Raw genomic sequence first — 17,365 nt, forward strand, 5'->3', positions numbered from 1 at the left:
ACTGGTTCTCCCTTATCTATTCTACCAGTTACATCCTCAAAAAATTCCAGTAGATTAGTCAAGCATGATTTACCTTTTGTAAATCCATGTTGACTTTGTCTGAACCTGTCACTGTTTTCCAAGTGCTCTGCTAGTACATCTTTTATAATGGACTCTAGCGTTTTCCCACTATCGATGTCAGGCTATAATTCCCCATTTTTTCTCTACCACCTTTTTTGAATAGTGGGGTAACATTAGCTACCCTCCAATCCATGGGAACTATTCCAGAGTCTATAGATTTTTGGAAGATGACCAACAATGCATCTACTATTTCTAGTGCCACTTCCTTAAGTACCCTAGGATGTAGATTATCAGGCCCTGGGGATTTAACGGCCTTCAATCCCACCAATTTCCCTAACGCCATTTCCCTACAAATACTGATTTTATTCAGTTCCTCCCTCTCTTTAGACCCTATGTTCCCCAACATCTCTGGGAGGTTATTTGTGTCCTCCTTTGTGAAGACAGGACCAAAGTATGTATTTAATTGGTCTGCCATTTCTTTGTTCCACTTTATAAATTCCCCTGATTCTGACTGTTAGGGACCTACGCTTGACTTCACCAATCTTTTTCTCTTCACATATCTATAGAAGCTTTTACAGTCAGTTTTATGTTCCCTGTAAGCTTACTCTCATACTCTATTTTCCCCCTCTTAATTAATCCCTTTGTCCTCCTTTGCTGAATCCTAAACTGCTCCCAATCCTCAGGTTTGCTGCTTTTTCTGGCCAATTTATATGTCCTCTCCTTGGATCTTATGCTATCCCTAATTTCCCTTGTTAGCCATGGTTGAGTCACCTTTTTTGTTTTATTTTTATGCCAAACAGGGATGAACAAATTCTGTAGTTCATCCATATGATCTTTAAATGTTTGCCATTGCCTATCCACTGTCAACCCTTTAAGTAATGTTCCCCAATCCATTCTAGCCAACTCGCACCTCATACCATCGTAGTTTCCTTTATTTAAATCCTTGTTCCTGTACTCAAACCCTCTCGCTACGAAGGCCAACATACCATTTGCCTTCTTAACCGCCTGCTGCACCTGCACGCTTACCTTCAGCGATTGGTGCACAAGGACACCCAGGTCTCGTTGCACTTCCCCTTCTCCCAATCTATTGCCATTCAGATAATAATCTGCCTTCCTGTTTTTGCCACCAAAGTGGACAACCTCAGAGTAATTTCTACTCTGACTAGCACGTGGCGCTGGTAGCAATCCTGAGATTACTACCTTTGAGGTCCTATTTTTTAATATACCTCCTAACTCCCTATATTCAGCTTTTAGGACCTCATCCCATTTTTTACCTATATTGTTGGTACCTATATGCACCACGACAATTGACTGTTCACCCCCCCCCCCCCACCCCCGTCCTGCAGCCGCCCCAAGACATCCTTGCCCCTTGCACCAGGGAGGCAACATCCCATCCTGGAGTCTCGTTTGTGGCCGCAGAAACGCCTATCTATTCCCCTTACAATAGAATCCCCTATCACTATAGCTGTCCTGCTCTTTTTCCTCCCATCCTGTGCAGCAGAACCACCCAGGGTGCCAGGAAGTTAGCTGCTGCTGCCTTCCCCTGATAAGCCATCTCCCCCAACAATATCCAAAGCGGTATATCTGTTTGAGAGGGGGATGGCCACAGGGGACCCCTGCACTACCTGCCTGCGCCTACTACTCTGCCTGGTGGTCACCCATTCCCTTCCTGCCTGTGCAGCCTTTACCTGCGGCGTGGCCAACTCATCAAACGTGCTATCCACGATGTCCTCAGCATCGCGAATGCTCCAGTATGTATCCATTTGCAGCTCCAGTGCCGCAATGCGGTCTGCCAGTAGCTGCAGCTGGATACACTTCCCGCACACATGATCATCAGAGAAACAGGAAGTGTCCCTGATTCTCCACATAGTGCAGGAGGAGCATACCACGGGGCCAAGCTGTGCTGCCATGACTTACCCTTTAGTTAATTTAAATTAAATTAAACCAAATCAATACCACTAATTACACTACAACTAAATGATATACTCAAGGGCCCTTGTTTACTAGCACTCCCCACTACACAACAGAGACCTTAGAAACTATAACCACAAAAATTAAGACCTTCTAAACTTTATAAACTATTAACCTTAACTGTCAAACTATAGAGTAGTATAAGTGCTCACCTAATCAGCTGCTTCCTCTTGCCCGCGTCACTTTTTGAATCGTGACATGGCTCTGGAACGCCGCCGCCGGTCTGCGAGATTGGAAAGCTTCTGAGGAAAAAAGCCCACGAAAGTGAGTTTAAATGCTCACCCTTTTTCTTTTAGTTTTATGCTGTCCCTTATCTCTTTAGTCGTCCATGACTTTCTTTTGGCAAGTAGAGCTCTTGCCCCTCAGGGGTATAAACTGATTCTCTATCACATTAATTTCTTTTTTGAACATCTCCTACTGATCTTCTGTCGTTTTACCCATTAACAGATTTGCCCAGTCTCTGTCTCATCCAGTTGAAGTCAGCCTTACCTAATTCTAGAATTTTAGTAGCTGTTTCGCGTTTTTCCTTTCCAAACGTTACGTTGAAGTCAATCATGTTATGATCGCTATTGGATAAATGTTCACACACAGTTAAACTGTTAAATAAATCTGGCTCATTACTATTACTAAATCTAATATGCCATGCCCCCTTGTTGCCTCTAAGACATGCTGTTGTAGAAAACTATCCTGGACATACTCAAGAAATTCACTACCTTCCTGACAGGTGCTAATCTGCTTATCCCAATCTATATGAAAGTTAAAATCCCCCATTAAAACCACTCTGCCTTTACTACACGCTTGTCTAATCTCTGCAATTATACAATCCAGCACTTCACAGCTGCTACCAGGGGGCCTATACAAAACTCCCACTACAGTCTTAAATCCTTTCCCATTTCTTAATTCTACCCATAAATTCTCCACTGCCTGCTTACTTCTCTTTATATCCACTCTTATCATTGAAGTGGTTTCATCCTTAATCACTAAGGCTACTCCGCCCCCTCTGCCATTTTCCCTATCTTTCCTGTCCTGTTATCTTGCAGCCATGTCTCAGTAATAGCTACCATGTCATACCCTCCAATTTGAATTCGTGCCTGCTGTTCATTCAATTTGTTCCTTGTACTCCGTGCGTTTGTATAAAGAATGCTTATTTGGACCACACACCCTAGCCTGTCCTTCAGCTCTAATGTTTTACTCACATGGTTCTTATTTCTCTCTCCTGGTTTAATCACTTTACATCTTTTAGTTTTCCCTTTACCTGTAGTGCCTAAAACACAATTTCTGACTGTTACTCTATTCTCTTCCCTTTTGTTTGTTTTTGAAATACTATTTGTACTACAATTTCCACCTGAGCCCCCTCCCCCCCCCACCATTTACTAGCTTAAAGTCCCTGTGACCGCCCTATTTATCCGTTCTGATAGGACCCTAGTCGCAGACCAGTTCAGGTGCAGCCCATCCCAACGGTACAATTCCTTCCTGTCCTAATACTGGTGCCAGTGCCCCTTGAACTGGAACCCCTCTTTCCCACATCACTCCTTTAGCCACGTGTTCACTTCCCTAATCAGCTTATCAGCTACGCCAATTTGCATGTGGCTCAGGTAATAATACAGAGATTGTGATCCTTGAGGTACTGTTCTTTAATTTAGCTCCAAGTTCCTGGTACTCCCCAAACAGGACCTCTTACCTACTCTTCCCCATGTTGTTGGTTCCAACATGGATCACAATGACTGGATTCTCCCCCTCCCTCTCCAATATCCTTTCAAGCTGGTTCAAGATGTCCCTCACCCTGGCACAAGTTGGTAACATACCATGTGGGACTCTCGATCTTGCTTACAAAGGATGCTATCTGTCCCCTGCCGGGCACTTTAGGTTAAAATTAGGGCTGTAATTTTCTGCTAGTGTGCACCCATCAAAATCTACACCTGGAGCTTTGCTATTGAGCTGAGCATGGAACATTCAGTGCAAATACCACATTTTCATCTGAGTCTGTTTAATACACACTTCTAACCATTTGGGTCTAATATTAGATAATTAGGGCTTCATGCTCACAGCCTCCCTCTCACCAGCCATTCAACAGGGGATCAGATGGTGAGCTGCAGACTCATGACTGCATCTTGGGTTTCCTTTCCCTTCACCTTTTCCTGTTCCTTCTTAGTTCCATTCCTCTTTCAGCCTAGCAGTGGAAAGTGTAACTAAAAATGCTTTTCTGCTGGGCTGTGGTTTGATTCACGTCATTTGGGACAATGCTGGAGAAGCTACAACTGTACATTAATTATGATAACCCTGAGCTGGAAGTACTTGATCCATTCCTCGTCACTGTCCTGTCCTAGACAAGACATAAAATGGTTAAGAAAAGCAGTGAAAAGATGAACAGGGAGAAATGCACAAAAGGCCTCCATTTTCCCAGTCTTTAATGTATTTACTGGAAGTGACATATTGTGGAAACCTCATTCATTAAAAAAAGTGAGGGATAAACCCGGCAACTACAGGCCAGTCAGATTAACATCGGTGGTGGAGATGCATTTAGCGACAATAATCCAGGACAAAATAAATTGCCATTTGGAAAAGTATGGACAATAAATGAAAGTCAGCATGGAGTTGCTAAAGGCAAATCGCATTTGACTAACTTGATTGTGTTCTTTGATGAACTACTGGAGAGGGTTGTTGAGGATAGTGCAGTTGATGTGTATATGGACTTACAAGAGGCTTTTGACAAAGTACCACATAATAGACTTGTTAGCAAAATTAAAGCCCATGGGAGTAAAGGGACAGTGGCATTATGGATACAAAATTGCCTAAGGGACAGAAGTAGAGAGTAGTGGTGAACAGTTGTTTATCAGACTGGAGGCAAGTATACAGTGGTGTTCCCCAGGGGTCGTTATAGGGACCACTGCTCTTTTTGATATATATTAATGACCTGGACTTGGGTATAATTTCAAAGTTTGCAGATGACAAAACTCGGAAATGTAGTAAACAATGAGGAGGATAGTAACAGACTTCAGGAGGACATTGACAGCCTGGTAAAATGAGCAGACACATGGCAGATAAAAATTATCAAAGAGAAGTGTAATGTGATACATTTTCATGGGAAGAATGAGGTGAGGCAAGATAAACTAAATGGTTTTTAAAGGGGGTGCAGGAACAGAGAGACATGGGGGTGTATGTACATCCATCTTCGAAGGTGGCAGGACTTGAGAAGGCTGTTAAAAAAGCATATCGGATCCTTAGCTTTATTCATAAATGCATAGGGTACCAAAGCAAGGAAGTTATGCCAACCCTCTATAAAACACTGATTAGGCCTCAGTTGGGAGTATTGTGTTCCAATTCTGGGCACCATACTTTAGGAAGGATATCAAGGCCGTAGAGAAGGTGCAGAAGAGATTTACTAGAATGCTACCAGGGGTGAGGGACTTCAGGTATGTGGAGAGACTGGAGAAGCTGTGGTTGTTCTTCTTAGAGTAGAGAAAGTTATGAGGTCCGCTTGGGCTTTGTTGAAGCCATGCAGCATGTTCTCCAAAAAAAAGGGACTCTCCCCTCAAGTTCAAGACAGTGTCACTTTTTACCCCTTTTAAGAGGATAGAAGGTGTTCAAAATCATACTTTGAGAGAGTAAATAAGGAGAAACTGTTTCCAGTGACAGAAGGGTGGGTAACCAGTTGAGCAGCAGCAGCAGCGGGAGCGGTGGCAGAATTCGAGAGTGATGTCACAGGACAGACAGAGACGCCGGTGCAGGGGAAGAAGCTGATTGGTGAGTAGTGGGTGAGTGCTTTTGTTTTTCTTCAATTTTAAGTTTATTTCTTTAAAGGTAGTTCATAGTCAAGGTAGTTCGGGAGAGCGAGAATCCGAGACTTTAAATTTGAGGTAAGAGTTTTTAAATTAAAAGTATGGCAGGGGACCTCAGTCCCGTGCGTTGCACGGCCTGCAGCATGTGGGAATTCCTAGACGCTTCTTGCAGTCAGGATGACCACATGTGCAGTAAGTACCAACAGTTTGGCCAACTTGAGATCCGGTTTTCGGAGCTCAAGCATCAGCTGGAGACACTGCGGTGTATCCGCGAGGCTGAGAGTTACGTGGATAGCACATTTTTAGATGTGGTCACCCCACAGCTAAAGAAAGTGCAGTCAGAGAGGGAATGGGAGACCACCAGTCAGAAGAAATGGGGCAGGCAGGTAGTCAGTAAAGCCCCAGAGTGCATCTCACTCAACAACCGATTTTTTGTGTTGGAAAATGGTGAAAGTGACTGTTCCTCTGGGGAGTGCAGCCAGAGCCAAGTTCACTGTGGGTGGCTCAGCTGCACAAGGGGGTAGGAGTAAGAGTGGAAGGGCAATAGTGGTAGGAGACTCAATAGTGAGGGGAGCAGACAGGCGTTTCTGCAGCCGCAGACGTGACTCCAGGATGGTATGTTGCCTCCCTGGTGCCAGGGTCAAGGATGTCACTGAACGGCTGCAGGGCATTCTGAAGGGGGAGGGTGAACAATCAGAGGTCGTGGTTCACATTGGTACCAACGACATAGGTAGATAGAGGGACGAGGTCCTGCAACAAGAATTTAGGGAGCTAGGTAGCAGATTAAAAAGCAGGACCTCAAAGGTTGTAATCTCTGGATTACTCCCGGTGCCACGTGCTAGTGAGTATAGGAATAGGATAGAGCAGATGAATGCGTGGCTAAGGAGTTGGTGCAGGAGGGAGGGCTTTAGTTTCCTGGATCACTGGGTCTGTTTCTGGGGAGGGTGGGACCTGTACAAGTCGGACGGGTTGCACCTGAACCGGAATGGGACCAACATCCTTGTGGGGAGGTTTGCTAGTGCTGTTGGGGGAGGAGGCGGTTTAAACTAACTTGGCAGGGGTATGGGATACGGAGTGGAGCTATAGTAGGGGGTGATGCACAGCCAAATATAGGGGAAAAAACAAGTCAGTCTGGATGGCAGAGCAAATATGTAACGGCACAAGGGAGTATGGCAAGGCTGGATGGCATTTATTTTAATGTAAGGAGTCTTGCGAGTAAGGCAGATGAATTGAAGGTGTTGATGAACACATGGGAGTATGATATTGTTGCTATCACAGACATGGTTGCGGGAGGGGCAGGACTGGCAGCTTAATATTCCGGGGTATAGAATCTTCAGGCGAGACAGAGGGGTGTGTAAAAGAGGAGGGGGTGTCGCAATATTAATCAAGGAGTCAATTACTGCAGTAAGGAGGGATGATATCTTAGCAGGTTCCTCTAATGAGGCCATATGGGTAGAACTTAAAAACAAAAAGGGGGCAAGCACTTTGCTGGGAGTGTATGATAGGCCCCCAGTCAGGGGGAGATAGAGGAACAGATATGTAGGCAAATCTCAGAGAAGTGTAGAAATAATAGGGTAATAATAGTAGGGGATTTCAACTTCCCCAACATTAACTGGGATAGTCAGAGCGTGAATGGCTTAGAGGGATGTGGAATTCTTAAAGTGCATCCAGGAGAGCTTTTTGAGCCAGCATGTAGAAAGTCCTACAAGAGAGGGGGCGGTACTGGACTCAATTCTGGGGAATGTAGCCGGGCAAGTGGTAGAAGTGTCAGCAGGAGAGCATTTTGGTGACAGTGACCATAATTCAGTGAGATTTAAGGTAGTCATGGAAAAGGACAAAGATGGACTGGAAATAAAGGTTCTAAATTAGGGGAAGGCCGATTTACTATAAGGTAGGATCTGGCCAAAGTGGACTGGGATCAGCTACTTGTAGGAAAATCCACATCAGAGCAGTGGGAGTCATTCAGAAAGGAAATAGAGAGAATACAGCACCAATATGTTCCCGTAAAGGTCAAGGGTGGGACCAACAAGTCCAGGGAACCCTGGATGTTAAGGGATATACATTTTGGGAGGACTAACAAGGCAAGGGAATAAACAATGAATGGTAGGACCCTCGGAAGGGCAGAGGATCATGTATATGTGTGCATGTATATAGATCCCTGAAGGCAGCAGGACAGGTAGATAAGGTGGTTAAGAAAGCATATGGGATACTTGCTTTCATTAGCTGAGGCATAGAATATAAGAGCAGGGAGGTTATGATAGAGCTGTACAAAACGCTAGTTAGGCAACAGCTGGAATACTGTGCAGTTCTGGTCGCCACACTATAGGAATGATGTGATTGCATTGGAGAGGGTGCAGAGGAGATTCACCAGGATGTTACCTGGGCTGGAGCATTTCAGCTATGAAGAAAGAATGGAAAAGGCTGGGGTTGTTTTCCTTAGAGCAGAGAAGGCTGAGGGGGGACCTGATTGAGGTGTACAAAATTATGAGGGGCATAGATAGGGTAGATAGAAAGGAACTTTTCCCCTTAGTAGAGGGGTCAATAACCATGGGGCATAGTTTCAAGGTAAGGAGCAGGAGGTTTAGAGAGGATTTGAGGACAAACTTTTTCACCCAGAGGGTGGTTGGAATCTGGAACTCACTGCCTGAAAGGGTGGTAGAGGCAGGAACCCTCACAACATTCAAGAAGCATTTAGATGAGCACTTGAAACACCATAGCATACAAGGCTACGGACCAAGTGCTGGAAAATGGGATTAGGATAGGGCTTGATGGCTGGCACAGACACGATTGGCCGAAGGGCCTCTTTCTGTGCTGTATAACTCTATGACTCACAGATTTAAGGTGATTGGCAAAAGAACCAGAGACATGTGGAAACTTATTTTTACACAGCGAGTTGTTGTGATCTAGAATGCACTCCATGAAAGGGTGGTGGAAGCAGATTCAATAGTAACTTTCAAAAGGGAATTAGGTAAATATTTGAAGGGAAAAAATTTTGCAGGGTAATGGGGAAAGAGCGGGGATTGAGACTTGTTGGATAGCTCTACCAAAGAGCCAACAGAGGCACGATGGGCCAAATGGCCTTCTTCTGTGCTGTATCATTCAATGATTCGCTTGATTCATTGTGCCAGCCTCATTCTGCAGTCAAGAATTTAATGAATTTAAATTTTGTAGCCGACTGTGACTTGGAGAAATTGTTTTATAGTTTATGTAGCTGTTTGGTATAAATTGAATACTGTGTTGTGCAACTGGAAACTGACAATAGACAAAATATAAAAGTCTGAGTAGATATATTTAATATGGAAAGCAATTTCAATAAGACACAAATGACATTACACATCAGAATACCTCATCTCTTTTTGAAATTACAAAATGTTATAAATTTCCAACACTTCAAATTGTTCATAAAATCTGAAAATAAATTTTCATAGTTAAAACATATTAATCAATGTACAATATTCCGAGTCCTCACCTGTGGCAAGGTACCTCACACACTGTGAGCACTCTTCAGGAAAATTATAGGCCATGGACCCAAAATTTTCCAATGTGCTCTTACAGTTAGCTAGGTACCTCACCACAGGGGAGGACATGGAAAATCTAGCCTTACATATATGTGTTTGTATGAAAGAGGGAACTAAAAATATACTGCCTTGGGAGGGAAGGATATTTATTTTAGAAGTGTTTGTATACTTGGTTAATGTTCACAGTAGGGCAAATTTTCCTGGTCCTTGCCTTCAGAAAATGCTCATTCCTTGGACACAAAGGTCAGGAATAAGAGGTGGAGATGTTGATGAATGGGTATCTGTCTCTGTAATGTAACCCAAGCATTTCCAGGGCTTCTGGCCAGGGGTTCCTGGCTTGACGCATAGGCCTGATGATAAGGTGAGAGACGGCAACCCTGGCCTTGCACTTGATTCACCAATTTTCCCGCTTGCTTGGGGAGGGGCGACACAGGGGCTATGTTCCCCCAGTAGCAGACACAACAGATCCAGAATGTGTGTCCACTGGCACAGGCACCCATGTACCCAGAATAATTTCTGGAGTTTGTCAGTTGATACAATGGCCCCAAAATTCCAAGGGTCACAATTTTGGCACATGCAGCAGCTCTCCAGCATTAACTCGCAGAAGTACACGGGGCAAATCTCTGTTGCCCATCTGCTGGAAAATCCACTCTGGCTGCTAGGTGCAGAGGTATTGCGGCCCCCAGAAACACAGGACCATTGGCCTTTGTAAGGGGGTTACATTAATCTTAAAAAAACTTAGTGGTAGTCTTCAGAGGGCCCAGACAGATTTCCTGGCTTGCACCCCTTCCCAATTGGGTTATGCAGCTGCCCTTTAAGAAACAAATAAACCTTTTCTCTCTTGGCATATATGCCTCCAACATATACCAGGATCTAAGAGCCAGGAAATGGAAAATTCCAAATGAGGGCAACCCCATCCCTCTTTATGTCGATAGTCGGGACAGACGAAGGCTCGAGGAAATTAGGCCCCACTACAGGGACTCAGCATATCCATGTCTCAGCTGTTCCAGCAGACTCCCTGAAGTGGCAGAGGAAATTCAGCCCTATTCAATGTAGGAGTTTCAGTGGGCTTTCTTCCATGCACTTGGCTCATCCTTCCAGTTATATGGCACCCCTTTTAGGTTTACTGTTAACCTTCTGACATGGTTGTATGAATTGTGCCTGTGGTGGAGGAGACACATTTCTGTAGGAGTGGTGAGAGGATGATTAGGTTATGTATCTAGGTGTGGCTTGTATTAGAGGTCCAAAAAAAATTAATGGATTTCATAGGTAGTGCCTATTTTAGAAAGAGCAAACATTTCAGAAACACAGGTTGGGTGGACCAGTTTTGTTCTTTAGGGGTGCCAATGAAAGGCAAGTTGTGTGTGTGAGTGGGCAGGGTGGTTGACTAGGAAGCTGTGGCTTTCATTCCCAGTTTCATATTTTGCAGTTGACATTACTTCAGGCTATAATCTGCAAAAGTTGAACTGCTAGGTAGTGGGGTCTAAGGTTCCTGAAGCTAAGCTGTTCATTATGATTTGTGGATCTGTAGACATACGAGTGATACTTTTGATATTATAACCACCAATAAGAATTTTTAAATAATTTGTCAGGGTCCCAAAATTGTTATTTCAGGACCCTGGTGGGTATTGCTTAGAACATGAAAAGGAAATTGGTGTAAATGAATTTTGTTCTTTCCACCAGTGACATATGTAGGTTGTTCCACCTATCCAGCTCAATGTAGAATGGACAGTGTAGATTTTACTGTGCTAAGAATACTAATCAGTATTCTTCAGGTGCAGGGTACAGGCAAAAGGGATGGAGGCCCAGCATGTCAAGTCTCCGCCACCATTGTACTGTTCCAGAATTTACTGAGGCTTCCCAGCAAGCATAACTGGGCCTGGGCCTGTAGTAGGCACAGGCCTAACATACCTAATTTAATGAGGCAGGAGGGCTGTTCTTGGCCTCCCACTTCATTCGTCCTGTGTCAATGTTTGTGGAAAGATGATGCAAGGGCCTGTCCTCGGCCTGCTGCAGACTTAAAAGTCTGCAATGTCTTGGGACAGGCTGAAGACATGAGGTTTTCTACTTTCTGTTTAAATCTGCCTACACCTCCAGAATGATTTGGGACCTTTTGGCTACTGCTCTCTGTGGAAGGCTTTAATTGTGCTTCCATATCCTCCTCATTGTACACACGCACAACCCAACTACATGGAAAGGCCTGCGCTTGAAGTCTGCCTGGGTTATGCAAATATCCAGGGATGGAAAAATATGAGCAATGCCTGTTGGGTACCCAGAGAAAAATTTCCCATGGTATTTATTGTTTACATTTCCCATAAATCTAAATTTGCCTATTTCCCTACCCCTTATTAAGTTAGTCTACAGATTAGCCTCAAAAATTCTTAGGGACAGGATTCCAGAAATGAAACTGGGATGACACCCGCTTAGGACCGCCACTGCTGACCCTACTGGAGTATGCATGATTTGTTGGAAGTCATCTAATCTGCATATAGATGGTAGGCACCCGTGCGAAAAGAGGCACATCTCTGGTGCCCGCTTGGTGCTGGATAGCAAATGTTGCATTAGATGCCTGTTCCAGCGAGAGGGTCTAAGGGGCTCCCCAGAAATCAGTAAACAATGCCCCTTTGGCCAACTTTGCAAAGGGGTTTGCGGTAGGTTTTTAAAAATTATCATAATCTTCAGGTGTTCCCATTTGCACCAGTGCACCTCTTCTCACTGGGCGTACCAACCTCTGAAAATGCCCCAACCTTCTGTGAGGTCAGGGTGACGGAAACTCCCAAGCCCAGCCCCTAGATTTGTAAGGGGCAGGCAGAGGCTCCGTATTTTACGAGGCCAAGTAGGAACGCCGTTAGTCAGGGACCCAGTGGGGGTAAATTTTGTCTTGGGTGATGGCGCAAAATGGGCAATAGTGAATTCCCAGCCTGTTCTACACATTTCCTTTGCCAATGGAAAAGAGAATCGGGCAATCGGGCAGAGTGTAAAATGGACTGCCAAACACTATGGCCCATTGTGCTGCTGGCCAAGATGAATTTCACCACCAATATGTCTAGGTTCCAACCAATTTTCAAGCCCTTCCACCACACTCCTGCCAGAGTTACAGTAGGAATGTGCTGGAAAGATTGAGGATTTTTGGCCCCATTGCGTTAAATTTTTTAAGTGTTGATAATAGAATGTTTCAATATGCAGTGTTAAAAACATACCCACACTATTGGCAGTTAAAACTGCTAACCAAAAGCAATTACAAAAACTCACTGTACTGCTGAAAAATTGGCCAGTAATGGGAAATTCCTCAAAGTTTCTCTCATCCCATCAATGTAATTTTGGCAGAAATTTATTAGAAAGCCCTTTTACACGTGTAAACAGGGTTTCTGCCAAAGTTACGGTAGCACAGCAGGAGAAACATTGAAAAGCATTGTTGGGAATTTCTTCAATGAATTTTCACCGGAACTCATGCAGTGAGCCCACCTGGTATCCTACCAATTGGTCTTTCACTGTTCCAATATCAACCCGGAAGAGGTGGTGCGTCTCTCGTTAGAAACAGCAGGTAAATGTTGATTGTATGTGGAGATGACTGCAGTGCGATTAATGCAGTGTTTTACAAGATAGGTTGCATCACTGTTGCTTTCAGCGAGGTGCATGAATTGTAAATGTGTTTCAAAACATAGGACCAACTTGTGGGGCCTTATGTGTCTCCTAAAGAGTGTGTAGTGGGTAATGGGCAGTGAGTAGGTTAGACATGCTTTGTACAGGTGACTACAATCAATGCAATCAAGTCAATAGTGCAGTTGCAAATTAAAAGAGGCTAAATTTCTCAGAAGACTTTTTTTCTTTTAAATAGAGAGCTTCTGGCAGTCGAATGTGGGAGAATTAATCATTACGCAGCAACCCTTTAGGGATGACTTAGTGTACTGTCCTCCTATGATGAAATCCATGGAACTACTGACAATAGTGCTAAAGAGTAAAGGCAAAAGAATAATGAAAGATAAAACAATGGAGTTACTGTACAAATATTAATCATCATCCTATTGAAAGATGATTCTTTTTCTCTCAACAATTGAGGAATGTTGAGCGAGTATAATTCCAAGTGTTGGAAATTTTGTGTTAGCTACATTTATCGACTTCTCGCATAAAGCAGTAAATATTCTCAAATCAGTACAAATGATGTAAATACTAGGGCCCTGAATTTCCGTGGCAGTTGGCCCAATTTTTGCTGTAACTTTGCCAAAAGATTGGCTGAACCCTCAAAGAAACAGTGCTAACAGCTGTTTTCCGGGGTTCCGCCAACGGAGATCAGGACAACCTCTGAAATTCAGGGCCTAGATATCAAAAAGCTGTATATCAGGAATATAACAGAAGGACTTCCTTCAGCCTTTTTATATGATGTATGACTAAGTTGTGAGGTGGATTTGCGGGAAAAAGGGAAAGTGTTGCAGTGAGGTAGGGCTGCGCTCCAACAGCCTGTTGCTCAGCACATCAAAATGGGAATCAGCTTCACGGTGGGCATAGCCCATTGCAAAACATTCCACATAAGGTTCTAGATTTATTAAATGATGAAAAGTAAGTCTGGTATATAACACTGGATTTGGATACCCAGGACATCAACATATCACAAACTGTCCTGCATCCACGTCTGTCATACAGTTGTTGAGGAAACTCTAAACTTGGCACCTGATGTGCTGGAAGGTGCTCGTCAACTCCTAATGCTCACCTGGGTGACCTCCAATCCTCTACACCATATAAGACTCTGGCCTTTACCCAACCATTGGTAGCCGTGCCTTCAGCTGTATAGGACCCATGCTCCGTTAATCCCTCCCTCCCATCCTTTAAGGCTCTCCCTAGCACACATCTCTTTGATTAAGCTTTTGGGCAACTATCTCCTTCTTTGTCTTGGTGTTTATTTTTGTCTGATTATGCCCCTGTAAAATGCCTTGGGATGTTTTTCTACATTAAAGACAGTATGTAAATGCAAGTAGCTGGTGTTACCTGGAAGTCGGTTATGAGAACACACATTCATGTATCCAGGCTACAATGCCTACCATGACTGAGTTGCAGGAAGTCAATCGGTTGTTCCTGGAGATCTGAACCTCCAACTGGAAGAATCGCAGTTAATGGGGTGTGTGTGGTATGTGTCCATTCAGTACTCAGCATGATGATGGCAATGCACTCACTATGCAGCTTATCAGGAGTTCCAGATACCTGTTATCCATTTTGTTTGGACTTAAACCCACAATTGTCAGTTGTCCAATAACCAACTACTAAACTCCTTGGAATAGCAGGTTGGCAGAACTCCAGGACACTGTTGATGATTGACCAACCGGCCTGGCTAATTACTTGGATATGGAGGGATAAATTGTCACTAGGAACTGGAATTCTTTCCACTTGGCTCCAAATAACCATGCAAACTTTGGGCTGTGCCCACCATGAAGCTGATTCCCATTTTGATGTGCTGAGCAACAGGTTGGGTGGCGCTAGCTGGACAAGTAGTGAGAAACTTATCAGTGCACAATGCTGGTACAGTGATTTTAATTATTTAAATTCCAGCAGTACCCCTATGCACACTGGGTGATCCCTAAACCTTGCCAACCAATGCCTAAGATCCCTGGACTTAAATGAGCAAGGTGTTCCTTAGGGAAGAGAATATACTGTCTGTATTGAGCAAACAGAAACATTCGTTTGAAAACATTTAAGTGTGGTAATGAATTTCTCTGCACGTCAAACACCAGGTGACCAAGTGAAGAAGTGGGGCTATGATAGAATGCACAGAAGCAGGCCATTCGGCCACCGTGCCTGTGTCAGCTCTTTGAAAGAGCTATGCAATTAGTCCAACTCCCCTGAACTTTCCCCGCAGCCCTACAAATTTTTTCCGTTTCAAGTATCTATCAAATTCCCCTTTGAAAGTTACTACTGAATCTGCTTCCACCACCCTTTCCAGTAGTGCATTCTAGATGGTAACAACTTGCTGCGTAAAAAAAATTATTTTCACTCCCTTGGTTTTTTTTGGCAATTATCGTAAATCTGCATCCTCTGGTTATCGATCCTCCTGCCAGTAGAAACAGTTTCTATCTAGCAAAACCCTTCATAATTTTGAACACCTCTATTAAATCTCCCCTTAACCTTCACTGTTGAAAAGAGAACAATTCCAGTTTATAGAATCTTACAGCACAGGAGGCCAGTCGTGCCTGTGCTGACTCTGAAAGAGCTCTCCAATTTAGTCCCAGACCCCAGCTTTTTCCCCATAATGCTGCAAATAGTCCTCTTCAAGAACATGTCCAATTGCCTTTTGAAAGTTCCTATGGTGACTGATTCCACCACCCTTTCAGGTAATGGGTTCCAGATCTTAACAACCCTCTGTGGAAAAAATTCTCCTCATTTCCCTTCTAGTTCTCGTCAATTACTTTAAATTTATGACGTCCAGTTACCAACCCACTTGACAGAGGAAACAGTTTCTCTGTTCTTGCCCTATCAAAAACCCCCATAATTTTGAATATCTGTAACAGGTCTCCCCTTAACCTTTTCTGCTCTAAGTAGAACAATCCCAGCTTCTCCAATCTCTCCACATTACTGAAGTACCTCATCCTTCGTATCATCTGGGTAAACCTCCTCTGTACCTGCTCCAAGGCCTTGACATTGTTCCTAAAGTGTGGTGCCCAGAATTGTACACAATACTCCAGCTGAGGCCTTTCCAGTGATTTGTAAAGATTTAGTATGACTTTCTTGTTTTTATATTCAATGGTCCCTATTTACAAAGCCAAGTATCCCATATGCTTTCTTAACTGCCTTATCAACTTCCCCTGCCACCATCAATGATTTATGAATATGCACCCTCAGGTCCCTCTGCTCTTGCACCCCCCCTCAAAATAGTATCATTTAGATTATGCCTCTCCATGTTGTTCCTCTTAAAGTGCATCACTTCACACTTATGTGCATTAAATTGCATGTGCCATGTGTCTGCTAATTTCACCAATCTGTCGACATCCTCCTGAAGTCTGCTACTATCCTGTTCACTACTTACTACATTGCCAAGTTTTGTATTATTCGCAAACTTCAAAATTGTACTCCCTGTACTCAAGTCCAGTTTATTTACATATAACAAGTAAAGCAATGTTCCTAATACTGACCCCTGGGGGGCCCCACTGCATACTTCTCTCCAGCCAGAAAAACATTGGCTCGCCACTACTCTCTTCCTCCTATCTCTAAGCCAATTACATACCCAAGTTACTACCGTTCCTTTAATACCATATGCTTCTATTTCCGAATAAGTCTGTTATGTGGTACTGCATCAAATGTCTTTTGAAAGTCCATATATACATCTACTGCATTACATTCATCAAGCCTCTCTGTTACTTCTTCAAAGAACTAGGTTAGTCAGACTCGATTTGCCTTTAACAAATCCATGCTGTCGGTCCCTTATTAACCCATGCTTCTCCAAGTGAGAATTAATTTTGTCCTTGATAATGGTCTCTAGTAATTTTCCCACCACTGACGTTAGACTGATTGGCCTGTCATTACCAGATTTATCCCTCTCCACTTTTTTGAACAGGGGTGCAACAGTTGCAACTCTTCAGTCCCCTGGCACCACTCCCATATCCAAGTAAGATTGAAAGATTGTGGTCAGAGCTTCTGCTATCTCCACCATTGCTTCGTTCAACAACCTAGGATGCGCATCACCTTCCCAGGCCAATTCATTTCCCAATTGGATGATTCTTGACCGACAGTCTAACAGCCTTTTCTTCCATCTCCAATATTTTTATAACTATACAAAGAAAAGTGTTCAAAGGAAATAAAATAAAACACAATGGGCTAAAAATTGGATAAGGCCCAAAAACAGGATTGCAATGTGTGATAAACCCTCGCCTGTTCAATGTAATGCAGGCAGCATGCAAACTTCATGCTGCCTGCTAATTATAATAATAGTGGCATGCTGCCCAATGTTAAATGCGCTGTTGAGTGGCTGCACACTCAGCAGGGGCCCAAGTTCATGTGAGGCTTGCACCAATTAAAGCTAGCCTGCAGTTCTTAAAGCCAGCTTGCACCTCT

General features: G+C 43.7%; 1 protein-coding gene across 2 annotated transcripts in view; it reads right to left on the reverse strand.

Annotated features, from left to right (window-relative positions):
- Positions 1-9,086: 9,086 nt before the first annotated feature.
- LOC147124345 (solute carrier family 28 member 3-like) overlaps positions 9,087-17,365 on the reverse strand; it is a 159,239-nt gene continuing 150,960 nt past the window's right edge. For both annotated transcript variants that reach the window (XM_085985264.1, XM_085985259.1), the window contains one exon: positions 9,087-13,279. In XM_085985264.1, the coding sequence (XP_085841390.1) occupies positions 13,159-13,279 (121 nt within the window). In that variant the 3' untranslated portion in view covers positions 9,087-13,158. The remainder of the gene's footprint in view (positions 13,280-17,365) is intronic.

The sequence above is a fragment of the Somniosus microcephalus genome, chromosome 1 (genome assembly GCF_052327205.1).
Source record: "Somniosus microcephalus isolate GS21.2 chromosome 1, FLI_Smic_1.0, whole genome shotgun sequence".
NCBI classification, from domain to species: Eukaryota; Metazoa; Chordata; class Chondrichthyes; order Squaliformes; family Somniosidae; genus Somniosus; species Somniosus microcephalus.